The 25,705-nt window shown below is 36.6% G+C and overlaps 1 protein-coding gene across 1 annotated transcript in view; it reads right to left on the bottom strand.

The window, feature by feature from the left end:
- The window catches only part of LOC112834698 (A disintegrin and metallopeptidase domain 3-like), a 130,710-nt gene that overhangs the window by 10,360 nt on the left and 94,645 nt on the right, over window positions 1-25,705 (bottom strand). Inside the window, exons 17-18 of the mRNA XM_025886169.2 lie at window positions 23,528-23,614; window positions 21,751-21,865 (exon numbers count right to left, since the gene is read on the bottom strand). Of these exons, the coding sequence (XP_025741954.1) occupies window positions 21,751-21,865; window positions 23,528-23,614 (202 nt within the window). The remainder of the gene's footprint in view (window positions 1-21,750; window positions 21,866-23,527; window positions 23,615-25,705) is intronic.

Genomic DNA, 25,705 nt, shown 5'->3' with positions numbered 1-25,705 from the left:
CATAGTATTTGAAGTCCTAGCCAAAGCAATCAAACAACAAAAAGAAATAAAAGGCATCCGAATTGGCAAAGAAGTTAATCTCACTGTTTGCAGATGATATGATACTTTATGTGGAAAACACAAAAGACTCCACCCCAAAACTGCTAGAACTCATACAGGAATTCAGTAAAGTGTCAGGATAGAAAATCAATGCACAACAATCTGTGGCATTCCTATTCACCAACAAGACAGAAGAAAGAGAAATTAAGGAGTTGATCCCATTTAAAATTGCACCCAAAACCATAAGATACCTATGAATAAATCTAATCAAAGAGGCAAAGAATGTGTACTCAGAAAACTATAAAATACTCATGAAAGAAATTGAGGAAGACACAAAGAAATGGAAAAATGTTCCATGCTCATGGATTGGAAGGACAAATATTGTGAAGATGTCAATGCTACCTAGAGCAATCTACACACTTAATGCAATCCCTATCAAAATACCATCCACTTTTTTCAAAGAAATGGAACAAATAATCCTAAAATTTCTATGGAACCAGAAAAGACCCCGAATAGCCAGAGGAATGTTGAAAAAGAAAAGCAAAGCTGGCGGCATCACAATTCCAGACTTCAAGTTCTATTACAAAGCTGTCATCATCGAGACAGTATGGTACTGGCACAAAAACAGACACATAGATCAATGGGACAGAAGAGAGAGCCCAGAAATGGACCCTCAACTCTATGGTCAACCAATCTTCAACAAAGCAGGAAAGAATGTCCAATGGAAAAAAGACAGTCTCTTCAACAAATGGTGTTAGGAAAAATGGACAGCCACATGCAGAAGAATGAAACTGGACCATTTCCTTACACCACACACAAAAATAGACTCAAAATGGTTGAAAAACCTCAATGTGAGATAGAAGTCCATCAAAATCCTAAAGGAGAACACAGGCAGCAACCTCTTAGACCTCAGCCACAGCAAATTCTTCCTAGAAACATCGCCAAAGGCAAGGGAAGCAAGGGCAAAAATGAACTATTGGGATTTCATCAAGGTAAAAACTTTTGCACTGCAAAAGAAACAGTCCACAAAACCAAAAGACAACCAACAGAATGGGAGAAGATATTTGCAAATTACATATCAGAAACTGGCTAGTATCCAAAATCTATAAAGAACTTATCAAACTCAACACCCAAAGTACAAATGATCCAATCAGGAAATGGGCAGAAGACATGAACAGACATTTTTCCAAAGAAAACATCCAAATGGCCAACAGACACATGAAAAAGTACTCAACATCGCTCAGCATCGGGGAAATCCAAATCAAAACCTCAATGAGATACCACCTCACACCAGTCAGAATGGCTAAAATTAACAAGTCAGGAAATGACAGATGTTGGCAAGGATGTGGAGAAAGGGGAACCCTCCTACACTGTTGGTGGGAATTCAAGCTGGTGCAGTGACTCTGGAAAATAGTATGGAAGTTTTTCAAAAAGTTGAAAATAGAGCTACCAGATGACCCAGCAATTGCACTACTGGCTATTTACCCCAAAGATACAAATGTAGGGATCTGAAGGGGTATGTGCACCCCGATGTTTATAGCATCAATGTCTACAATAGACAAACTATGGAAAGAGCCGAGATGTCCATCAACAGAAGAATGGATAAAGAAGATGTGGTGTATGTATACAATGGAATATTATGCAGACATCAAAAGGAATGAAATCTTGCCATTTGAATGGCATGGATGGAACTGAAGGGGATTATGCTGAGCAAAATAAGTCATTCAGAGAAAGACATGTGTCATGTGACCTTAATGATATGACGAAATCTTAATCTCAGGAAACAAACTGAGGGTTGCTGGAGTGGTGGGGAGTGGGAGGGATGGGTGGCTGGGTGATAGACATTGGGGAAGGTATGTGCTATGGTGAGCACTGTGAATTGTGTTAGACTGTTGCATCACAGTCCAGTACCTCTGAAACAAAAAATTAATTATATGTTAAAAAAAAAAGGAAGAAGAAGAAGAAGGTAATAGGAAGGAAAAAAGGAAGGGGGGGGAATTGGAGAGGGAGACGAACCATGAGAGACTATGGACTCTGAGCAACAAACTGAGGGTTCTAGAGGGGAGGGGGTGGGTGAATGAGTTAGCCTGGTGATGGGTATCAAAGAGGGCATGTACTGCATGGTGAAAAATAAGAAAAGAAAAGAAATGATGTAAGATTTCAAAATAAAATAAAATAATGAATGAGTCAATTCGGAAATTAAAGAATTTAAAAAATTTATGAAAACACAACTGTTCCAAATCTTTGGGATGCAGCAAAGGCAGTCCTAAGAGGAAAGTATATAACAATACAGGCCCTTCTCAAGAAACAGGAAAGGTCTCAAATACACAAGCTAACTCTATACCTAATAGAGCTGGAGAAAGAACAGCAAATAAAGTCTAAACCAAGCAGGAGAAGAGAATTAATAAAGATCAGAGCAGAAATCAATGAAATAGAAACCAAAAGAACAGTGGAACAGATCAATGAAACTAGGAGCTTGTTCTTTGAAAGAATTAACAAGGTTGATAAACCCGTGGCCAGACTTATCAAAAAGAAAAGAGAAAGGAGCCAAATAAATAAAATCATGAATGAAAGAGGAGAGATCACAACCAACACCAAGGAAATACACACAATTATAAGAACATATTATGAGCAACTATATGTCAGCAAATTAGATAATCTGGAAGAAATGGATGCTTTCCTAGAGATGTATCAACTACTAAAACTGAACCAGGAAGAAATAGAAAACCTGAACAGACCTATAACCACAAAGGAAATTGAAGCAGCAATCAAAAATCTCCCAAAAACAAAAGCCCAGGGCCAGATAGGTTCCCAGGGGAATTCTACCAAACATTTAAAAAAAATTAAAACATATTCTTCTGAAGCTGTTTCAAAAAATGAGGCCAGCATTAACTTGATCCAAAACCAGACAAAGACCCCATCATAAAGGAGAATTAGAGACCAATAATCCTGATGAACAGGGATATAAACATCTCACCAAAATACTAGCTAAAAAAATCTGACAGTACAATAAATGGATTATTCACCACGACCAAGTGGGCTTTATTCCTAGGCTGCAAGGGTAATTCAACATCCACAAATCAATCAATATAATACACTACATTAATAAAAGAAAGGACAAGAACCATATGATCCTCTCAATAGATGTAGAAAAAACATTTGACAAAGTACAGCTCCATTCTTGAATAAAAGTCTTCACAGTGTAGGTGTAGAGGAAACATACCTCAATATCATAATAGCCATATATGAAAAGCCCACGGAAAATATCATTCTCAACAGGGAAATACGGAGAGCTTTTCCCCAAAGGTCAGGAACACGACAGGGATGTCCACGATTACCACTGTTGTTCAACACAGTACTAGAAGTCCTAGCCTCAGCAGAAAACAAAAAGAAATGAAAGGCATCAAATCAGCAAAGAAGTCAAACACTCACTCTTTCCAGATGACATGATACTCTATGTGGAAAACCCAAAAGGATCCACCCGAAAATTGCTAGAACTCATACAGGAATTTGACAACGTGGCAGGATACAAAATCAATGCACAGAAATCTGTTGCATTTCTATACACAAACAATGAGACACAAGAAAGAGAAATTAAGGAGTCCATCCCATTTACAATTGCACCAAAAGCCATAAAACACCTAGGAATAAACCTTCCCAAAGAGGCAAGGGATCTGTACTTAGAAAACTTTAGAACACTCATGAAAGAAATTGAAGAAGACACAAAGAAATGAAAAAATATTCCATGCTCATGGATTGGAAGAACAATTATTGTGAAGATGTCTATGTCAGAGCAATCTATACATTCAGTGCAATCCCTATCAAAATACCACCAACTTTTTTCAAAGAAATGGAACAAATAATCCTAAAATTTGCATGGAAACAGAAAAGACCCCAAATAGCCAGAGGAATGTTGAAAAAGAAAACCAGGCACTGACATCACCATTCAGACTTCAAGCTCTCTTACAAAGCTGTAACCATCAAGACAGTATGGTACTGGCATAAAAACAGACACATAGATCAATGGAACAGAAGTGAGAGCCCAGAAATGGACCCACAACTATATGGTCAACTAATCTTTGACAAAGCAGGAATGAATATCCAATGGAAAAAAGACAGTCTCTTCAACAAATGATGTTAGGAAAATTGGACAGCCACATGCACGAGAATGAAACTGGACCATTTCTTTACACCATACACAAAAATAGACTCAAAATGGATGAAAGATGTAAATGTGAGATATGAATCCATCCAAATCCTAGAACACAGGCTTTGACCTTGGCTACAGCAACATCTGGATATACAGTTCTCCAAAGGCAAGGGAAACAAAGGCAAAAATGAACTACTGGGACTTCATCAAGTTAAAAAGCTTTTACACCACAAAGGAAACAGTCAACAAAACCAAAAGACAAACTACACAATGGGAGAAGATATTCGCAATATTTTATCAGATAAATGGTTAGCATCCAAAATCTATAAAGAACTTATCAAACCCAACACCCAAAAAGCAAATAATCCAGTCAAGAAATGGGTAGAAGACATGAACAGACATCAAAGAAAACATCCAAATGACCAACAGATGCATGAAACAATACTTAACACCACTCAGCATCAGGGAAATACAAATCAAAACCACAGTAAGAAACCACCTCATGCCAGTCAGAATAGCTTAAATTAAAAAGTCAGGAAACAACAAATGTTGGCAAGGATGCAGAGAATGTGGAACCCCCTTACACTGTTGGTGGGAATGCATGCTGGTACAGCCACTCTGGAAAACAGTATGGATGTTCCTCAAAGAGTTGAAAATAGAGCTACCCTATGACCCAATAATTGCACTACTAGATATATACCTGAAAGATACAAATGTATTGATCTGAAGGGGTACCTGCACCCCAATTTTTAGAGCAACAATGTCCACAATAACCAAACTATGGAAAAAGCCCAGATGTCCGTCTAAAGATAAATGGATATAGAAGCTGTGATATATATATACAATGGAATATTACTCAGCCATAATAAACTGAAATCTTGCCATTTGCAAGGACATGGATGGAACTATAGGTTATTATACTAAGCAAAATAAGTCAATCAGAGAAAGACAATTATCATATGATTTCACTCATATGTGGAGTTTATGAACAAAACAGAGAAGCATAAAAGAAAAAAAAGGAAAAATAAAACAAGACATAATCAGAGAGGGAGACAAACCATAAGAGACCCTTAACCATAGGAAACAAACTGAGGTTTGCTGGAGGGGCCGTGGGTGGGGGGATAGGGCATCAGGGTGATAGGCATTATGGAGGGCATGCAATGTAATAACCACTGAGTATAATATACAACTTATGAATCACAGAACTCTACCTATGAAACTAATAACTATATGTTAATTAATTGAATTTAAATTTTAAAAATAGAGTAAAAAGAAAGAATTATTAAAAATGATATATTAGGTCAAGAAAAAGATGGTGGAGGAGTAGGGGACCCAATTCCAACTGATCCCTGGAATTGAGCTGGGTATCAACCAGACCACTCTGAACACCCATGAAATCAGCCTGAGATGTAAGAAGATAGATTTGGATCTCTACAAAGAGAATATCACAGGGGCTGATTTCAAAGTATGATGTGGGGAGCCATGATTCCGCAGGCACATATCTAAAGATAAAAGGAAGGCAGAGGGAGCTGCCGTAGTGCTGGTACTGGGAAGGTGAAATAATACAGGAGCACAAAACCTCCCTCGCTAGGGATTGGACACAGACTCGCAGACTGGTAGCAATGGGGAAAGGACTTTATGGCAGTGCCCTGGACTGAAACCTGGAGAAGCAGGGCTGGGTGTGTGAACTGGGGCAGTTGGCGGTTTTAGAAGCATAAAGGGCAAAGACGTGCCCCGATCAAGAGGAAAGGACTGGGAGTGCTGCTGAGGGGCATACAACCCAGTACACTGCAGCTTATAGCAGCACAGACAGAAACAGAAATAGTATGGCTGGGGGAGCTCACTGAAGAACAGACTGTGATCTCTCTGCTCTGAGGCAGAGGGTTGGAAACTGTCTCTTCTGCTCTGACTGGGAAGAGGCGCAGAAAGCCGCCAGGGAAAGCCGCCAGAGTAAAAAAGCCCCCCAAAACCGGTTTTTACTGAGCCCACCCCCCACACACACACAGGGGGCAGGGCAACTCTGCCCAAAAAAGGTTGCCTGAGTAACAGGGCAGCAGGCCCCTCCCCAGAAGACAGGCTGGGAGAATAAGAGGCCTGCAACCCTAAGGTCCCTATAAAACAGGTGCATCTTGCTTGGGTTGTAGTCAATAATTTAGATTCTGTACATTCTCTCAACCACCCCTCAACAGAATAACTAGGAGGAGGAACCCACAAAATAGGAAAGACTCAGAGACTGACTTCTGCCACAGATTTTCAAATTTTAGAACCAAGGAAACCATCTTAAGGGCAGTTGGGGGAAGAGATTTCTTAGTACAGAGGGAGGAACATCAGAATAACATCAGACCTTTCCACAGAGACCTGGCAAAGCGGAAAGGCCTGGCAAGACATATTCAGGGTACTAAACAAGAAGAACATACAGCCAACAATACTTTATCCAGCAAGGCTGTCATTTAAAATGGATGAAGAGATGCAGATCTTCCAAGACTGGCAGAAACTGAAAGAATACGTGACCACAAAGCCGGCCCTGAAAGAAATATTAAGGGGGGTTCTATAAAAAGAGAAAGACCCCAAGAGTGATATACAACAGAAATTTACAGACAATCTATAAACCAACATCTTCACAGGCAACATGATGACAGTAAATTCATATCTTTCAATAATCACTCTCAACGTGAATGGCCTAAATGCTCCCATAAGATGGCACAGGGTTGCAGATTGGATAAAAAGACAGGACCCATCCATATGCTGCCTACAAGAGACTCATTTTGAACCTAAAGATACATCCAGACTGAAAGTGAAGGGATGGAGATCCATCTTCCACACCAACGGACCTCAAAAGAAAACTGGGGTAGCAAATCTTATATCAGACAAATTAGATTTTAAACTAAAGTCTGTAGTTAAAGACACAGGACACTATATCATTCTTAAAGGGTCTATCCAACAAGAAGATCTAACAGTTGTAAATGTCTATGCCCCCAACATGGGAGCAGCCATCTACATAAGCCAACTGTTAACCAAAATAAAGAGTCATATTGATAAAAATATGTTAATTGTAGGAGACCTCAATACTCCACTCTGAGCAATAGACGATCTAAGCAGGAAATCAACAAAGAAACAAGAGCTTTGAATGACACACTGACAAGATGGACCTCGTAGATATATACAGAACATTCCACCCTAAAACAACAGAATACTCATCCTTCTCGAGTGCACATGGAACTTTCTCCAGAATAAACCACATACTGGGTCACAAATCAGGTCTCAACTGATACCAAAAGATTCAGATTATTCCCTGCATATTCTCAGACCATAATGTTTTAAAACTGGAACTCAATCACAAGAAAAAATTTGGAAGTAAAATGAAAACTTGGAAGCTAAAGACCACTCTGCTCAAGAATGTTTGGGTCAACCAAGAAATCAAAGAAGAACTTAAACAATTCATGGAAATCAATGAGAACCACAAAAACCTATGGGATACTGCAAAGGCAATCCTAAGGGGGAAATACATAGCCATCCAACCTCACTCAAAAAAATAGAAAAATCCCAAATTCACCAACTAACTCTAAACCTTAAAGAACTGCAGAAAAAGCAACAAACGATGCATAAGCCACGCATGAGAAGAGAAATAATTAAAATTAGAGCAGAAATCAATGAATTAGAAACCAGAAACTGTAGATCAGATCAACAAAACTAGAAGTTCGTTCTTTCAAAGAATTAATAAGATCGATAAACCACTTGCCAGACTTATCCAAAAGAAAAGAGAAAGGACCCAAATTAATAAAATTATGAATGAAAGGGGAGAGATCAGGACTAACACTAAGGAAATAGAAACAATTATTATAAATTATTATCAACAACTATATACCAATAAATTAAGCAACCTGGAAGAAATGGATGCCTTCCTGGAAACCTATAAACTGCCTAGACTGAAACAGGAAGAAATTGACAACCTGAATAGGCCAATAACCAGTAACGAGATTGAAGCAGTGATCAAAAACTTCCCAAGAAACAAGAGCCCAGGGCTGATGGATTCCCTGGGGAATTCTACCAAACATTCAAAGAAGAAATAATACCCATTCTCCTGAAGCTGTTTCCAAAAATAGAAACAGAAGGAAAGCTTCCCTACTCATTCTATGAGACCGGCATTACCTTAATCCCCAAACCAGGCAAAGACCCCATCAAAAAGGAGAATTTCAGACCAATATCCCTGATGAATATGGATTCCAAAATTCTCAACAAAATCCTAGCTAATGGAATCCAACAATACATTAAAAGGATCATCCACCATGACTAAGTAAGATTTATCCCAGGGATGCAAGGGTGGTTCAACTTTCACAAATCAATCAATGTGATAGAACACATTAGTAACAGGAGAAAGAAGAACCCTATGGTCCTCTCAGTTGATGCAGAAAAAACATTTGACAAAAGACAGCATCCTTTCCTGATTAAAACTCTTTAGAGTATAGGGATAGAGGGAATATTCCTCAAGTTCATAAAATCCATCCGTGGATGGATTCACTGTGAAAAACCCACAGTGAATATCATCCTCAATGGGAAAGGATGAGAGCCTTTCCCTTAAGGTCAGGAACACATCAAGCATTCCAACTCTCACCACTATTGTCCAACATAGTACTAGAAGTCCTGGCAACAGCAATCAGACAACAAAAAGAAATAAAATTTGAATAGCCAAAGAAGTCAAACTGTCTTCACAGATGACATGATACTTTATGTGGAAAATCCAAAAGATCCTACCCCTAAATTACTAGAACTCATACAGCAATTCAGTAATGTGGCAGGATACAAAATCAATGCACAGAAATCAGTTGTTTCTTATACACTAACAATGCAACTATAGAAAGAGAAATTAGAGAATTGATTCCATTTACAATAGCACCAAAAACCATAAGATACCTCGGAATAAACCTAACCAAAGAAGTAAAGGATCTATACTCTAGGAACTACAGAACACTCATGAAAGAAATTGTAGAAGACACAAAAAGATGGAAAAACATTCCATGCTCATGGATCAGAAGAATAAACATTGTTAAAATGTCTATGCTACCCAGAGCAAGCTATACCTTCAGTGCCATCCCAATCAAAGTTCCAATGATATTTTTCAAAGTGCTGGAACAATCCCAAAATTTGTATGGAATCAGGAAAGACCCCTAATCACCAAGGAAATGTTGAAAAAGAAAAACAAAGCTGGGGGCATCACGTTGCCTGATTTCAAGCTATATTACAAAGCTGTGATCACCAAGACAGCATGGTACTGGCACAAAAACAGAAATATGGACCAATGGAACAGAATAGAGAGCCCATATATGGACCCTAAACTCTATGGTCAAGTAATCTTTGACAAAACAGGAAAAATATGCAATGGAAAAAAGACAGTCTCCTCAATAAATGGTGCTGGGGAAATTGGACAGCTATATAGAGAAGAATGAAACTCAACCCTTCCCTAACACCATACACAAAGATAAACTCAAAATGGATGAAAAACCGCAATGTGAGACAGAATCCATCAAAATCCTAGAGGAGAACATAGGCAGTAACCTCTTTGACATCGGCCACAGTAACTTCTTCCAAGATATATCTCCAAAGGCTAGTGAAACAAAAGTGAAAATGAACTTTTGGGTCTTCATCAAGATAAAAGCTTCTGCACAGCAAAGGGAACAGTCAACAAAACAAAGAGGCAACCCACAGAATGGGAGAAGATATTTGCAAATGACACTACAGGCAAAGGTCTGATTTCAAGATCTATAAAGAACTTCTCAAACTCAACACCCAAAAAACAAATAATTAAGTCAAAAAATGGGCAGAAGACATGAACAGACACTTCTCCAAAGAAGACATACAAATGGCTAACAGACACATGAAAAAATGTTCATCATCATTAGCCATCAGGGAAATTCAAATCAAAGCTACACTGAGATACCACCTTACACCAGTTAGAATGGCAAAAATGGACAAGGCAAGAAACAACAAATGTTGGAGAGGTTGTGGAGAAAGGGGAACCCTCCTGCATTGTTGGTGGGAAAGCAAGTTGGTACAGCCAATTTGGAAAACAGTGGGGAAGTGCCTCAAAAATTTAAAAATAGAGCTACCCTATGACCCAGCAATTGCACTCCTGAGTATTTACCCCAAAGGCACAGATGTAGTGAAAAGAAGGGCCATATGCACCCCAATGTTCATAGCAGCAATGTCCACAATAGCCAAACTGTGGAAAGAGCCGAGATGCCCTTCAACAGACGAAGGGATAAAGAAGATGTGGTCCATTTATACCATGGAATATTACTCAGCCATCAGAAAGGATGAATACCCAGCTTTTACATCAACATGGATGAGACTGGAGATTATGCTAAGTGAAAGAAGTCAAGCAGAAAAAGTCAATTATCATATGGTTTCACTTATTTGTGGAACATCAAGAATAGCATGGAGGACACTAGGAGAAAGAAGGGAAAAATAAAGGGGGGGGATCGGAGGGGGAGATGAACAATGAAAGACTGTGGACTCTGAGAAACAAACTGAGGGTGTTAGGGTGGGGGTGGGGGGATGGGTTAGCCTGGTGATGGATATTAAGGAGGACATGTACTGCATGGAGCACTGGGTGTTATACGAAGACAATGAATTGTGGAACACTACATCAAAAACTAATAATTTATTGTATGGTGACTAACATAAAATAAAATAAAATAAATTTTTTAAAAAAATGATATAACAAGTTTTTACCATAACTGGCACTTACTTTTATTTTTAAAATTTTTTGTTCTTTTTAAATTTTATTTTAATTTCCTTTTTTATTCAAGTATATTTACAGTGTTAAATTATTTTCAAGTGTACAATATAACAATTCAATAATTCTGTACATTAGGGCTCATCAAGTATACTTTAATCCCCTTTAACTATTTCACTCTTAAAAAACAATAATAATAAACTAGGTTAAATTTCCATATTACTTTTAATATTGACTATATTAATTAGAAAATAGATATTCCCCTAAGTGTTATGAAGGCATTATGGGAAATTGGGAAAATCAATGAAATCTCGATTTAATTAGTCAAAAGAAATAAGCCAGACAACTAAAATACTATAAACTAAATTAATGAATCAGAATTACCACAAAAACAAACATGAGGATATTAAACACAAATGAATTTAATGCCCCCCAAAACAAAAATTCATTAACTTTAAAATGCAGACACAATCCAATTATGCTATAAGAAGTGGTTTACCCCAAAAAAAGTGACTCAGGATGTTTCATGTATTATAGAAAATTGGCAAATATATTCAAAAATATTGAAATTAAGCAAATATGTAGCAGGCTTACACTATGGTAGAACTCAATACTTTTCAAGTTCTCCTTCTTTGTCTCATCCATTAGAGAAGATCAACTCTCCATCAATTCACCTTAACTAAAAATTATGTCATATTAGGAGTGGAGCTTCCTTATGTGCTTAATTACTCCTAAGGCTGATTTTAAAAAATGGACTAATCATTACTGGATTAATTGGGCAATATCCATTATTCTAAGGAAGAAAATAAGGCTTCCACTTTGGTCAAGATGAAATGTTTTCATTAAATGGTGCCAAACTAGTCCTGTATGATAAAATTATAAAACAGGATAAAAGACATGGAGGAAATTATTTCTGGAAGTCAATAGGAAATGCAAAACTTTATCTGAAGGAAAGAAAACATGGCATTGATTTTATGAAAATCCAATTCTACCTATATACAATTTGTTGATCTCAACACAGAGAATTGAAGTCCTAGGCAAGGTACAGCATTCCCACCGAGTGAAGAAGGCAGAGGAAAGAATTCACAACAGTTGAAAAGGCTAGTCTCTGCAGGGTGTGGCACTGACAAGAAAGATGCTCTGTAGATTAGAGACAGTAGAAGTGTTAAGAGGGAGCTTCCCAGCAGTTCTTGGCAAGAAAGATAAAATATATATATCTTATATATTAGCCTAAAGCTAATTATACAGCTGATTATTGAATTGAGAATGGAAAGGAGATACCAGAATTGGAGCACTGCTGGAAAAGAGCACCAAGGAGATCTCAATTTCTTCACATCCACATTAACAAATGTTGCCTGTATTTTTTATCATGATCATACTAATGAGTGTGAAGTAGTATCTTATTGTGGTTTTAATTTTCATTTTCCTAGAATGTTTACCATCTTTTCATGGGCTTATGGCCATTTATATATCTTCTATGGAGGTGTGTTTATTTAAGTCTTTCCTAATTTTATTTGAGTTGTCTTTTTATATGAATTTGTGTTCTTTATATATTCTGAATACAAGTCCTATATGAGATATAAGATTTGCAAATATGTTCTCCCATTCTGTAGTTTGCCTTTCACTTTCTTGTTGTATCATTTGCAGCACAAAAGCTTTTAATTTTGAGATTGCAGGAGATGGCAGCAGTGTGGGAAGATCCTAGGCTTGCATCATCCCACAATACAACTAGATAACTATCAAATCATCCTAAATACCCCAGAAATTGATCTGAAGATAGATAGAACAAACTCCACAACTAAAGGTAGTAAAGAGGCCACATTAAAGAAGGTAGGAAGTATGGAGATTTAACTTCAGAGAGAAATGGATCATGGCCATTGTGGTGGTGGGGGTGGGGGGAGCCACAGTTGAGGAGAAAGGTGAGAGACTAGCACACAGGGAAAGTGAATTTCCATAGTAACTGGCTTGGAAAGTGAGAGGGCCTGAATTTCATGAGTTCTTGCAACCAGCAGGACTTAAAGCCTATAGTTTTAAAGGTCAGTATGTTTAGCTCTGGGAGAGTCCAAAGGCATTGGGGTTGCTCTTAGAGAGAAGGCAGGGCAAACAGCCCACAGACATACAAAATGGAAACAGTGATCTGAAGAATGCCTGGGGCACACAGTGGGAAGCTTAGTTGCTCATCTCTGGGCATTTTCCAGAGAGGCACCATTAACAGAGAGGCCCTTCTGGGAATAAAGGAACTGGCAAATACCATTTCCCTCCCCAACCCTCAGCATAAACACGGGGCCATGTGCAGAACCAGCACCAACACTTGTTACCTAACTGGCTTATACAAAGCCTCACTTTCTTATGATCTTGAAGAAATGCCCTTCCCACTCATGCTTGCCTCAGTCCGAGCACAGTGGCCTCTTTCCTCAGAAGATCGGCAAACCCCTGCCAACAGCTTGTCTCCTGATCCAGGAGTTTTGCAATCAGTGGCAGTGACAGGTCTCATTTCACAAGCAGACCAGAGCACACCTAGTTAAAATGTGTCACATTCAGGCCAGGGACCAAACACTGCACACAACAGGCAAAGAGAGCTTCTGCGGATGACTGGCCTGAAGGATAAAAGTGGCCAGCAGAACACATGCAGCACACATTGGAGATACTCCTAGAAGTGCCAGGCCCTGAAGAACAGAGAGACACTAAATTTCAGGGCATTACAAGACCTCTTCTTCATAAAGCCCTTACCTTCAAGAACAGGAGACATAGCTGACATTCTTAACACACAGAAACAGGCACAGAAAATTAAACAAAATGAGAAGACAGAGGAATTTGTGCCAGATGAAAAAACAGGACAAAGTATGGCTGGAGATCTAACCAAAACAGATATAAGTAACATGCCTGATGGAGAATTTAAAACAACAATCATAAAGATACTCACTGGATCTAAGAAAAGAGTAGAGGACATCAGCAAGACCATTAACAGAGAGATAAGAAATAACATAGCAGAGATAAAAGGCTAAATAAATGAAATGAGAAACAGAGTTGATGGAATGAACAGCAAGGCTGGAACAAGTGGAGGAACAAATTAATGACCTAGAAGACAGTAATGGAAGGTAATCAAGCTGAACAAAATAGTTAAAAAAAAAAGAATTATACAAAACTAAAATAGACTTCAGGAATTCAGTGACTTTGTGGCTTCATCAAATGTAATAACATTCATACTATAGGAGTCGAGTCCCAGAAGGAGAGATAGAAAAATGGGTAGAGAATTTATTTGAAGAAACAATAGCTGAAAACTTCCCTAATCTGGGGAAGAAAACAGATATCCAGATCCAGGAGATACAGAAGACCCCCAATAAAATCCAACAAAAGTAGACCCACAACAAGGCATATTGTAATTAAATTGAGAAAATATACTGATTTAAAAAAATACTAACAGCAGCAAGACAAAAGAAGAAAGCTACATACAAAAATATACCGTAAGGCTATCTCAGCATTACTTTCAGCAGAAACTTTCCAAACCAGAAAAGAGAAGGATGATATATTCAAAGTGCTGAATAGGAAAAACCTGCAGCCAAGAATACTCTATCCATCAAGGCTATCATTCAGAACAGAAGGAGAGAGAAAGAGTTTCCCAGACAAACAAAAACTAAAGAAGTTCATGACCACTAAACAAGCCTTGCAAAAAGTATTAAAAGGGACTCTCTGGGTGAAAAGAAAAGACCAAAAATGACAGGATGAAGGTAGGAAACACAAAAGTAGTAAAAATGAATATTTCTATTAAAAAAATCAGCCACATCCAATTCTTGGTTTCAGCTCAGGTCATGATCTCAGAGTCATGAGATCAAGCCCTGTGTCAGGCTCTGCTCTCAGTGCAGAGTCTGCTTGGGATTCTCTCCCTCTCCATCTCCCTTTCCCCTGTTCTCTCTCTTTCTCTCTCTAAAATAAATAAATCTTTGAAAGAAATCAGTCAAAGAACTCACAAACTAAAGAATGTAAAATATGACACCATATACCTAAAACATGGGGAGGAGAGGAGGAAGAATGGGTTCAAACTTAAATAACCCTGAACATAATATAGATCACTATAATGCAGAAGATGTTATATACAAACCTAATGGTAATGACAAGTCAAAAACCATTAATATATATGCAAAGAATAAAGAGAAAGAAATCCGAATATATCACTAAAGGTAACCAGCAAACCATGAAAGATGGAAAGAAAGACAAGATAGTATTAGACAAAATCCTCAGAAACAAAGACAAAACAAGTAATAAAATGGTGATATCTATCAATAATTACTTTTAATTTAAATGGACTAAATGCTCTAGTCAAAAGATATAGGTGATAGAATGAATAATTTAAAAAAAAGACCCATCTGTGTGTTGCCTACAAGAGATTCGTTTCAGACCTAAAGACACCTGCAGATTGAAAGCGAGAGGATAGAGAAACATTGAACACACAAATGGATGTGAAAAAGCTATGGTAGCAATACAATATATAAGACAAAATAAACTTTAAACAAAGACTATATTAAGAGACAAAGGAGAACACTACGTAATCATAAAGGGAACAATCAGAAATAAAACAAGGTATCAAAAAGTACATACAGAGCGCCTGGGTGGCTCAGTCGGTTAGGCGTCTGCCTTCGGCTCAGGTCATGATCCCAGGGTGCTAAGATCGAGCCCCGCATCGGGCTCCTTGCTCGGTGGGGAGCCTGCTTCTTCCTCTCCCTCTGCCTGCCTCTCTGCCTACCTGTGCTCTCTATCTCTCTGTCAAATAAATAAATAAAATCTTAAAAAAAAATACATAGAAACAAATGAATATGAAAACACACCAGTTCGAAACCTTTGGGACACAGCAAAAACTGTTCTAAGAGAGACGTTTATAACAATAAGGCAAGAAAGTAGCAAGAAAAATATCAAATAGAGGGAGGAGTTTAGATGGCAGAGTAGTTGGAGGACTTTATGCTTGCCTCCTCCCTTGAACTCAGCTAGATAATTACCAAATAATTCTAAACACCCAGGAAATTGATCTGAGGACTGAGACAATGAACTGCACAACTAGAGGGAGAAAAGAGGCCCCATCATGGAAGTTAGGAGGTGCAGAGATGTGATCTGAGGGAGAAAAGAATCATGGGTGCTGTGGAGCAGAGGGAGTCCTGATCATGGAGATAGGAGAGAGAGAGAGAGAGAAAGAGAAAGTAGCATGCAGGGGATTGCACAAGAAAAATGCTTCCCTGAAACCGTTGACTGGGAAAACAAGAGGAGCTGATTATCAAAAATTTTTACAGGTCAATGGAGCCAAAAGTCTAAGTTTTAGAAGTCTGCATCATCACCAGGGTCGAGCCTGGTGGGGTAACGGTGCTCCTGTGGGGAAGGAGGGCAGAGGCCTGGGAGCAGACAGCTGCTCTGAGGATCTCCTAGGTCACACTGGGAGACACAGTTGGAGTGCATTTGGGGGAGGCAGCAGAGCCTCTCAGGGGACAAGAAAGATGGCAGGCACCATTGATCTGCCCCGTCCATTAGCATAAGGGCAGAGATGCCTGCTGAGGGCAGCTAACCTGGATGCCCACTTTTTGCTACACTTTACTATAAAATCTGAGCCCCTGCACTGTCATATGACTGCTTTTCTGGCAAAGCCACGGTGCAGTGAAACCCTCCCCCAGAGGATCAGTGTGTGTCCACACCACACCATGTCCTTAAATATGGAGTTTTGAAACCCAGCTGTGTGCCTGATGTAAAACACAGAAGCACTGGGCAGATGGCTGGGACACAGACAGGGTGAAGGCAGAGATCTGATGTAAGCCTGGGGCAAAGAGGGGAGATAGTTCACTCTTCTGTGAGGGCTTCCTGAACAACAGCAGGCACAAACTCCCCTCTCCAGGAAAGAGAGTGGACAGATGCCATTTTTCACCCTTCCCATCAACACAGATGGACTTCAGCTAGCAGCAAAGCACACACAGTGGAGGCTTGAGCTGTGTGCACCAAGCCATGCCCCACTGTGCTCTTCCGGTGCCTTTTTTACTAGGGAAAGTGTGATTGAGAGCCAGAGTAGTAGTGGGCCCCTCCTCCAGAAGACCAACACAACCATCCACACATATATACACCAGGTCTACTGATCACAGAGTCCTACAAAGCTTCAGCTCTAGTAGAAATACATACAATTACACACAGGCTTTCCTAACACAAAAAAGACAGAGTCCTAGACAAAAACGCCAAAATGGAGAACTCATACCAAAAGAAAGAACAAGAAAAGGTCATGGTCAGGGATCTAATGAAAATAGATATAAGTAATATGCCTGAACCAGAATTTAAAACAACAAACATTAGATACTAGTTGGGCTTGAGAAAAAGCATAGAAAAAAACAGAGAGACATTTACCATAAAAGATAAAATAATGAAGGCAAAAAGAAGAGGGAAAGAAAAATATTGGATCACAAATATAGACTTAGGGAACTCAGTGGCTTAATAACATTCATATCATAGGAGTCCCAGAAAAAGAGAGGGAGGAAAAAGGGCAGAAGGTTTATCTGAGAAGATGATAGCTGAAAACTTCCTTAATCTGGGGAAACAAACAGACATCCAAATCCAGGAGACACAGAGAACTCACATCAAAATGAACAAAAAACAGCCAACAACAAGACAAATCTTGGCAAAATTTGTAAAATACAGAGATAAGGAAAGAATCCTTAAAGCAACAAGGAAAGGCAAATCTGGTTAGCAGCAGATTTCTCCACAGAAACTGGCAAACCAAAGAAAGTAGCATGATATACTCAATGTGCTGATTGGGAAAAACATGAAGCCAAGAATATTCTATCCAGCAAGGGTCATTCAGAATAGAGGAAGAGATAAAGAGTTTTCCAGACAAACAAAAACTAAACGAGTTTGTGACCACTAAACCAGCCCTGCAAGAAATATTAAAGGGTGGGAAAGAAAGACCAACAACAACAAAGACTAGAACGGAACGGAGAAGATCTTCAGAAACAACGACTTTACAGGTAATACCATTACACTAAATTCATATCTATCAATAATCACTCTGAATGTAAATGAACTATATGCTCCACTCAAAAGACACAGGGTATCAGAATGGATAACAAAACAAGACCCATCTATATGCTGCCTACAAGAGGCTCATTTTAGACCTAAAGACACCTGTAGATTGAAAGTGAGAGGATGGAACACCATCTATCATGCTAATAGCATCAAAAGAAAGCTGGAATTACCATACTTAAATCAGACAAACTAGATCTTAAACCAAAGACTTAAACAAGAGATGAAGAAGGACACTATATGGAAAACAAGAAGATCTAAGAATCATAAATATTTATGCCCCTAATTTGGGAGCACCAAAATACATAAAATAATAACAAACATAGAGGAACTCATTGATAATATACAATAATATAGGCAATTTTAACACCCCACATACAGCAATAGGCAGATCATCTAAACAGATAATCAAAAAGAAAAAGTGACTTTAAATAACACACTGGACCAGATGGATTTAACAGATATATTCAGAGCATTTCATCCTAAAACAACAGAATACACATTCTTTTCAAGTGTACATAGGACATTCTCCAGAATAGATCACATACTGTGTCATAAATCAGCCCTCAATAAGTACAAAAAGACTGAGATCAACCATGCATATTTTCAGATCACTCACTATGAAACTTGAAGTCAACCACAAGAAAAAATTAGGAAAGATCACAAATACGTGGAGATTAAAGAACATCCTACTGAAGAATGAATGGGTGAACCAGGAAATTAAAGTAGAATTAAAAAACACATGGAAGCAAATGAAAATGAAGACACCATAATCCAGAACCTTTGGGATGCAACCAAGGCAGTCCTAAGAGGGTAGTATATAGCAATACAGGCCTACCTCAAGAAGCAAGAAAAGTCTCATAGACACAACCTAACCACACCTAAATGAGCTAGAAAAGAACAACAAATGAAGCCTGAAGTCAGAAGTGAAAGGGAAATAATAAGGATTGGAACAAAAATAAACGATATAGAAAAAAAAAGGTAGAACAGATTGACAAAAATTAAGAGTTGTTTCTTTGAAGGAATTAGTTGATAAACCCCTCACCAGACATATCAAAAAGAAAAGAGAAAGGACCCAAATAAATAAAATCACAAATGAGAGAAGAGAAATCACAATGACCACCACAGAAATGTAAACAATTATGAAGGAATATTACGAAAAATTATATGCCAACAAAAGGGGAATCTGGAGGAAATAATGGGTAAATTCCTAGAAACATACAAACTGCTAAAACTAAAACAGGAAAAAAACAAAAAATTTGAACAGACCCTTAGCAAAGAAATTGAAGTAGTAATCAAAAATCTTCCAACAAACAAAAGTCCAGGGCCAAATGTCTTCCAGGGAAATTCTACCAGACATTTAAAGAAGAATCAATACTTATACTTCTCAAACTGTTCCAAAAAATAGAATTGGAAGGAAAATTTTCAAACTAATTCTATAAGGCCAGCATTACCTTGATTCCAAAACCAAAGACTCCACTAAAGGGGAAAATTACAGGCCAATATCTCTGATGAACATGGATGCAAAAATTCTCAAGAAGATACTAGCAAGTTAAATTCAACAATACATTAAATGAATTATTCACTACAATAAAGTGGGATTTATTTCTGAGCTGCAGGGGTGGTTCATTATTTGCAAATAAATGAACATGATATGCAACACTAAAAAAAGAAAGGATAAGAACCATATGATCCTCTCAATAGATTCAGAAAAAGCATTTGACAAAGTACAGCATCGATTCTTGATAAAAACCCTCAACAAAGTGGGGATAGAGGGAACATATCTCAATATCATAAAGGGCAAAAACAAAAGACACACAGCTAATATTATTCTCAATGGGGAAAAACTTAGAGCTTTTCCTCTATGGTCAGGAATAAGAACTATGTCCACTTTCACCATTCTTATTTAATATAATACTAGACGTCTTAGACTCAGCAATCAGAGAACAAAAAGATATAAAAGGCATCCAAATCGCCCAGGAAGAAGTCAAACTTGCACTATTTGCAGACAACAGGATACTTTATGTAGAAAACCCCAAAGACTCCACCCAAAAATTGCTGGAATTGATACAGGAATTCAACAAAATTGCAGGATATAAAATCAACATACAGAAATCTGTTGCATTCTTATATACCAATAATGAAGAATCAGATAGAGTTCAAGGAACTGACCCATTTACAATCACACTGAAAACAATACGATACCTAGGAATAAACCTAACCAAAGAAGTGAAAGACCTATACTCTGAAAACTATAGAACACTGATGAAAGAAATTGAAGAGGACACAAATGGAAAAGCATTCCATGTTCATGGATTGGAATAACGAATATTGTTAAAATGTCTATACTACCCAAAACAATCTACACATTTAATGCAATCCCTATCAAAATACCAACAGGATTTTTCACAGAGCTAGAACAAACAATCCTAAAACCTGTATGGAACCACAAAAGACCCCAAATAGCCAAAGCAAACTTGAAAAAGAAAAGCAAACCTGGGGCATCACAATTCCAGACTTCAAGCTATATTACAAAGCTGTAGTGAAGATAATATGGTACTGGCATAAAAACAGACACAGAGATCAATGGAACAGAATAGAGAACCCAGAAATGGACCCACAACTCTATGGTCAACTAATCTTCGACAAAGCAGGAAAGAATATCCAATGGAAAAAAAACAAAACAAAACAGTCTCTTCAACAAATGGTGTCAGAAGTACTGGACAGCAACATGCAGAGGAATGATAATGGACCACCTTCTGACACCATACCCAAAAATAAATTCAAAATAGAGAAAGACCTAAAATGAGTCTAAGGATACAATTGAATTACATCTTTGAATGGCTGTGAAAGTAAAAATTATCAATGAAGAATTCTACTTCCAGTGAGAATACACTTCACAATTTAAGACATTTTATAAAAATATTTTAAAGACAAAAGCTGAGAATAATTGGTCACCACAAGGTGTGTGTGTGTGTGTGTGTGTGTGTGTGTGTATGTGTGTGTGTGCATATATATTTTTTTTTAAAAGAAGTTTTTCAGTGAGAAAGAAAATGACCCACATGGAAATATGAATTTGCTGGAAGAGTTGAAAAGTCCTTGAAAATAGTAAATGGATGGGTAAATGTAAATATTTATATTAAAAAATCTTTAACTTCCCATTGGCTGTTTAAGGCAAACATAATAATGTATTGTCATGTTTATATAAACATATATGCATAATTACAAAAGCACAAGTGATGGAAAGACATTAATGGAATTATATTCTTATGAGATTTTTACATTATAGTATTTAGAACAAATGAATATGCTATGAAGGACATGAACAAATGTTCATGAATGTTCACCAAATAAATTTAAAAATGTTTCATACCATCTACTATCCATATGCTGTGGTTATAGATTTTGTTACTTTTACCTTTCAATAGTATGGTCATTTGAAAGATGCAACTAGCACATTACAATAGTTAGCATCCTTGGAATATACAGAGTATATAATAAAACTATCACCTATTCTGTAATTTAACCATACTTATCTATAAAACTCTGCTGTATAAACAGAAATGTTTCGATTGACAGTATGATCTAGAGCTGTACTGTTTAATATAGTTGCCACTAGCCACAAATGGCTACTTAAATTTAAATTAAATAAAGTAAAATAAAATGGAAATTTTAGTTCTTTAGTTGCACTATTGACATGTCAGGTGATCAACAGCCACATAGTCAGTGAAGACCATTTCTATAAGTACAGAAAGCTCTATTGAAGCACACTGATCTAGATACTAACTCTCTGGATACCAAAACCCATCATCATAACTTCCTCCTGGTGATGATGGTGTTGGTTCACAGTTTGGAGGAGAATATCCAACATCACAGTGACAATTAAGCAAATTATTGCAAACCTAAAACCAAAACCAAACAAAAATTAGAACATTTTAAGTACAATGCAAAAGTTAAATGCATTATTTGTGACTGCTAGTCAATGTAAGTTATTAAAATATGATCACTTCATATATACAGTTTCTACTTTAATGTGGAAAATAATTTTTACAATAAAATGTAATATAATAAATGTCTGCAATATCTGTTCAATGTCATAGATACTTATTTGTCTCTTATTTTTAAATAATAATAGCATTCTGATACAATGAAAATGCCTTATTCTAAAAAGGTATAGAAATTATGAAGCTAGAAATTATAAAGTAATGGGAGTTGACATATTATAAATTGTGCTAGATTTAAAAAAATGCCTGTGATAAGAGCCAACTTTTACAAAAAATTGGGGAAAAAATGTAAAGGAAAAAGCTTTCTTAGCCAGACACAGATACCAAAATGTATTTTGCTAGAAATAGGAAGGCTAGAAAATATCTATAAATGTGATCTGGTGGATGAGTCAAAAGGGTCAGAAGCAGAATAGAGAATCTAGACATAGATTGATACAGAAATTAAATTTAAATTACATAAGAAAGGAAAAAAACAGAAAAGAAACCATTAATGTAGGACATGAAAGTTATTTGGAAGAAAATTTTGATACAAATCATGCAGGCAGGTCACTTTTTTCCTGGATAATTATATAAAATATGAAGCATCAATATGGCAGGAGACACTAGCCACAAAGTCAAAGCCAAATGCAAACTTGGAAAAATTTACAAAATTTCTACACCCTGGTAGATAATTTCACAATGGTTGGACAAATAGAAATGTTAAATGGCAAATATAAGGATACATACATGCTTAAGAACTGTATCTTTATTTCTTAACTAAATGCAAATTAACAATAGATTCAGCATGTAAGAAGAAATTTTAAAAACTAAGAAGCTAGTCTGGCTAGAATTTGAGAAAATGCACATTTTCATTCATGATAGGTGAGAGCAAAAACTGGTAAAATATTTCTAAAAAACATAGTATTTGTGAAAATTTAAATGGTGCATAAATTTGACCCATCAGATTTCATTGCTAACAATTTAATAAATCAGGTAATTGTGCAAAGGTGAATGTACAACAACGTCCATTACACCATTATTTACATTAGTTAAGTAAAAATTTGACATTATCTAAAAGTCCATTGGTAAATGAGTTTTCAAATATAGTATGGAAGACACATACATGGAAATAAACTGAAGCTATTAAAGGACAAAAGAGATCTGAATGGACAAGAAATTCTGCTCTCACAAAAAGATTATAAGTAATATGTGTAATATAAATATATTAAGTGTGTTTAAACATATCAGTATATATACATTCAATTATAAGCAAAATTTATATAAGCATATATAAACATACATTTGTAATCTTCAGTAAACCCATTACCAAAATTTCATACTGGCGTATGCTGCATACTGCACTTTTGTACAAAATTCAAAGTTCATTAGCTCATGAGGCCTATAATAATCTGAACACATAAATCATATGTATATGTAATGGAATCCACTTTCCTTATTTAACCGTAAGTTTCCAAAAGAAATTTCCACATCAAATAATTCTGAATCTTATTACTATCCTGGAAAAAATTACTGACATGGATTTTAAACACTATATGTAAAAATAGAGGAAATATTACATACCCCATGTCCACTGCAATTTTTTTCTGACTGACAATTTGGTCTATTTGGGTAGTCACTGGCTTCTCGGCAGGTTCCAAGAAAACAATACTAAAATGTTAAAACAGCCAACAACAAAAATTTTAAATGTAAAGTCAAGAGTTGAGCAATTGTACTTGGTACAAAAATTAGTTGCACAAGATAGGTATAAATACACACTCCCACATACACACACACACACACACACACACACATGCATACACACCAGATGAATCTAGATTTCATGACATCTACTCCTTCTAATAAAAGAAGTTGGGAGTCCAAATGGCATGCTATTACACTACCACATATAAAATTCTGAGAATGAGATACTATTTTTTCCCCATGAGGGAGCACAGCCGTGAGTTTATTGGTACTAACTGGCATAAGAATAAATATAGTCAATTGTACTGACCATTTGTAATGAGCTAGGATCTGTCTTTGCATTTTCTATGCACTTTTATAATATATACTGATTGACCCTGTGAAGATGTTTTTATTCTCATTTTGTATTTGCTAAAAATAAATATTCTCTTTTAAGGTCATGCATAAATTACTGACAGATCCAATATTCAGTGAAAGAACTACTTTAGTCACAGAGCCACATATTTATTGATCAATGCTAAATATCACTGTTCCTGTCATTTTTATATTTATTTCCAACATTAATGATAATATCTCTTCTCTTTCACATTAGCAGGGTGACCCTAGTGTAAATTATTTAATCCCTCCATGTCTCAGTTTATCCATCTTTGAATTTGGAATAGCAATTGATACCCAAATTTTTTTTAAACTATAAGTTTGTAAAAAAATGTAGGCTATAAGGATGAAGCAATTTGTTAGACATAAAGGGATAAAAGTGATGTTTGGCACATAGTAAATGCTCACTAATACAAGATACTGTTTTAATTGTTTATTTACTTCATTTCTGTGTAGACTTTAAGTGCTTATTCCTCTATTCAAATTTTAATTTAATCTAAATATCTTTGGGGTATTTTCTAAGATTATCTGCTGGCTTTTCTCAAGTTATCTGATAGAATATCCACTATATGATGAATAGTCTTAAAAATCATTATTTTCTATTACCATTAACCAATTATCATCATAAAGGAAAGAATATCATCTTGTTCATTAACTGTAAGTGCTCTGATGAAGCCAGCAAGAATAACAAAATATTGGACAAACCAGCATTACCTGTCTATAAAACCAACTTCATTCTAGTTCTCCTTAAACATTGTCATGAGGCAATAATAAACTAGTCATATTTCACTGGGTTGTCTATAGGGGAAAAATAATCCAGGAAAAGTTAAGACCCATGCTTCCGATAGTTTCTTTCAAGTAAACAGATCAATTTGTAGCTGGCTCTTTTGTAATGACAGCAAAAGCACGAGACACTATAAAAGTACTTAGCCCTGGGCAATGGGTGGGATGATGTTTTGAATATAATCTACAAGATTTCCTTCTTTGAACAAGAGACACAAATAGTGTCCCAGAAGCAATCACATCACGTTTCAAAGAAAAAACTACATATATATAAGTAAACACACATTTCCTAAAGAGAAATGTCTGGATTATGTAAGCATATTTTCTTATAGGCCCAGGTATGAGTAAGAAAAAGGCAGTTAATTTTATTTATTTATTCAATGATTAGCTTATCTAATTTTGGACAATTAAATGCCCCAAACATACCCCTCTTCAAGTTTAAAATGAATGTGCTGAGATGTGTACCCTATCTTAGATGTGTACCCTATCTAAGTGAGCTAGAAATCACTTCAATAAACTATTCCCCTGTTCTGTCTTGTAAATTAAAAAAAAAAATCAAACTTTCTATCACATCTAATATTAAGCAAACTTGCATTGTTGGAATAATGCTTATCTCCATGCAGTATACTTTTTGCTCAGTGTATTACAGTATTAAATACATGTGTTTTATTTAAAATTTTATTATGATTAATAACAGAGACATATTTTTAATCATGTTATAAATAAGATATAAAGTCTCCCCTCTCTCCCTCTTTCTCTTCTTATCAAGATAATTTTTACAAAAGACCCACAGTTAATGAGAGTAAGGTAAAGACATCTTTCCTTTCCAACCACTCTGAAATCAACTGAACAATGTAGAGTAACAATGAAAATAAAGTATATCTGATGAATTTTTTAAAT

The sequence above is a fragment of the Callorhinus ursinus genome, unplaced genomic scaffold, assembly GCF_003265705.2.
Source record: "Callorhinus ursinus isolate GAN/ISIS: 27379988/994484 unplaced genomic scaffold, GSC_fseal_2.0 scaffold17, whole genome shotgun sequence".
NCBI classification, from domain to species: Eukaryota; Metazoa; Chordata; class Mammalia; order Carnivora; family Otariidae; genus Callorhinus; species Callorhinus ursinus.
This window is presented reverse-complemented; position numbering and strand designations above follow the sequence as displayed.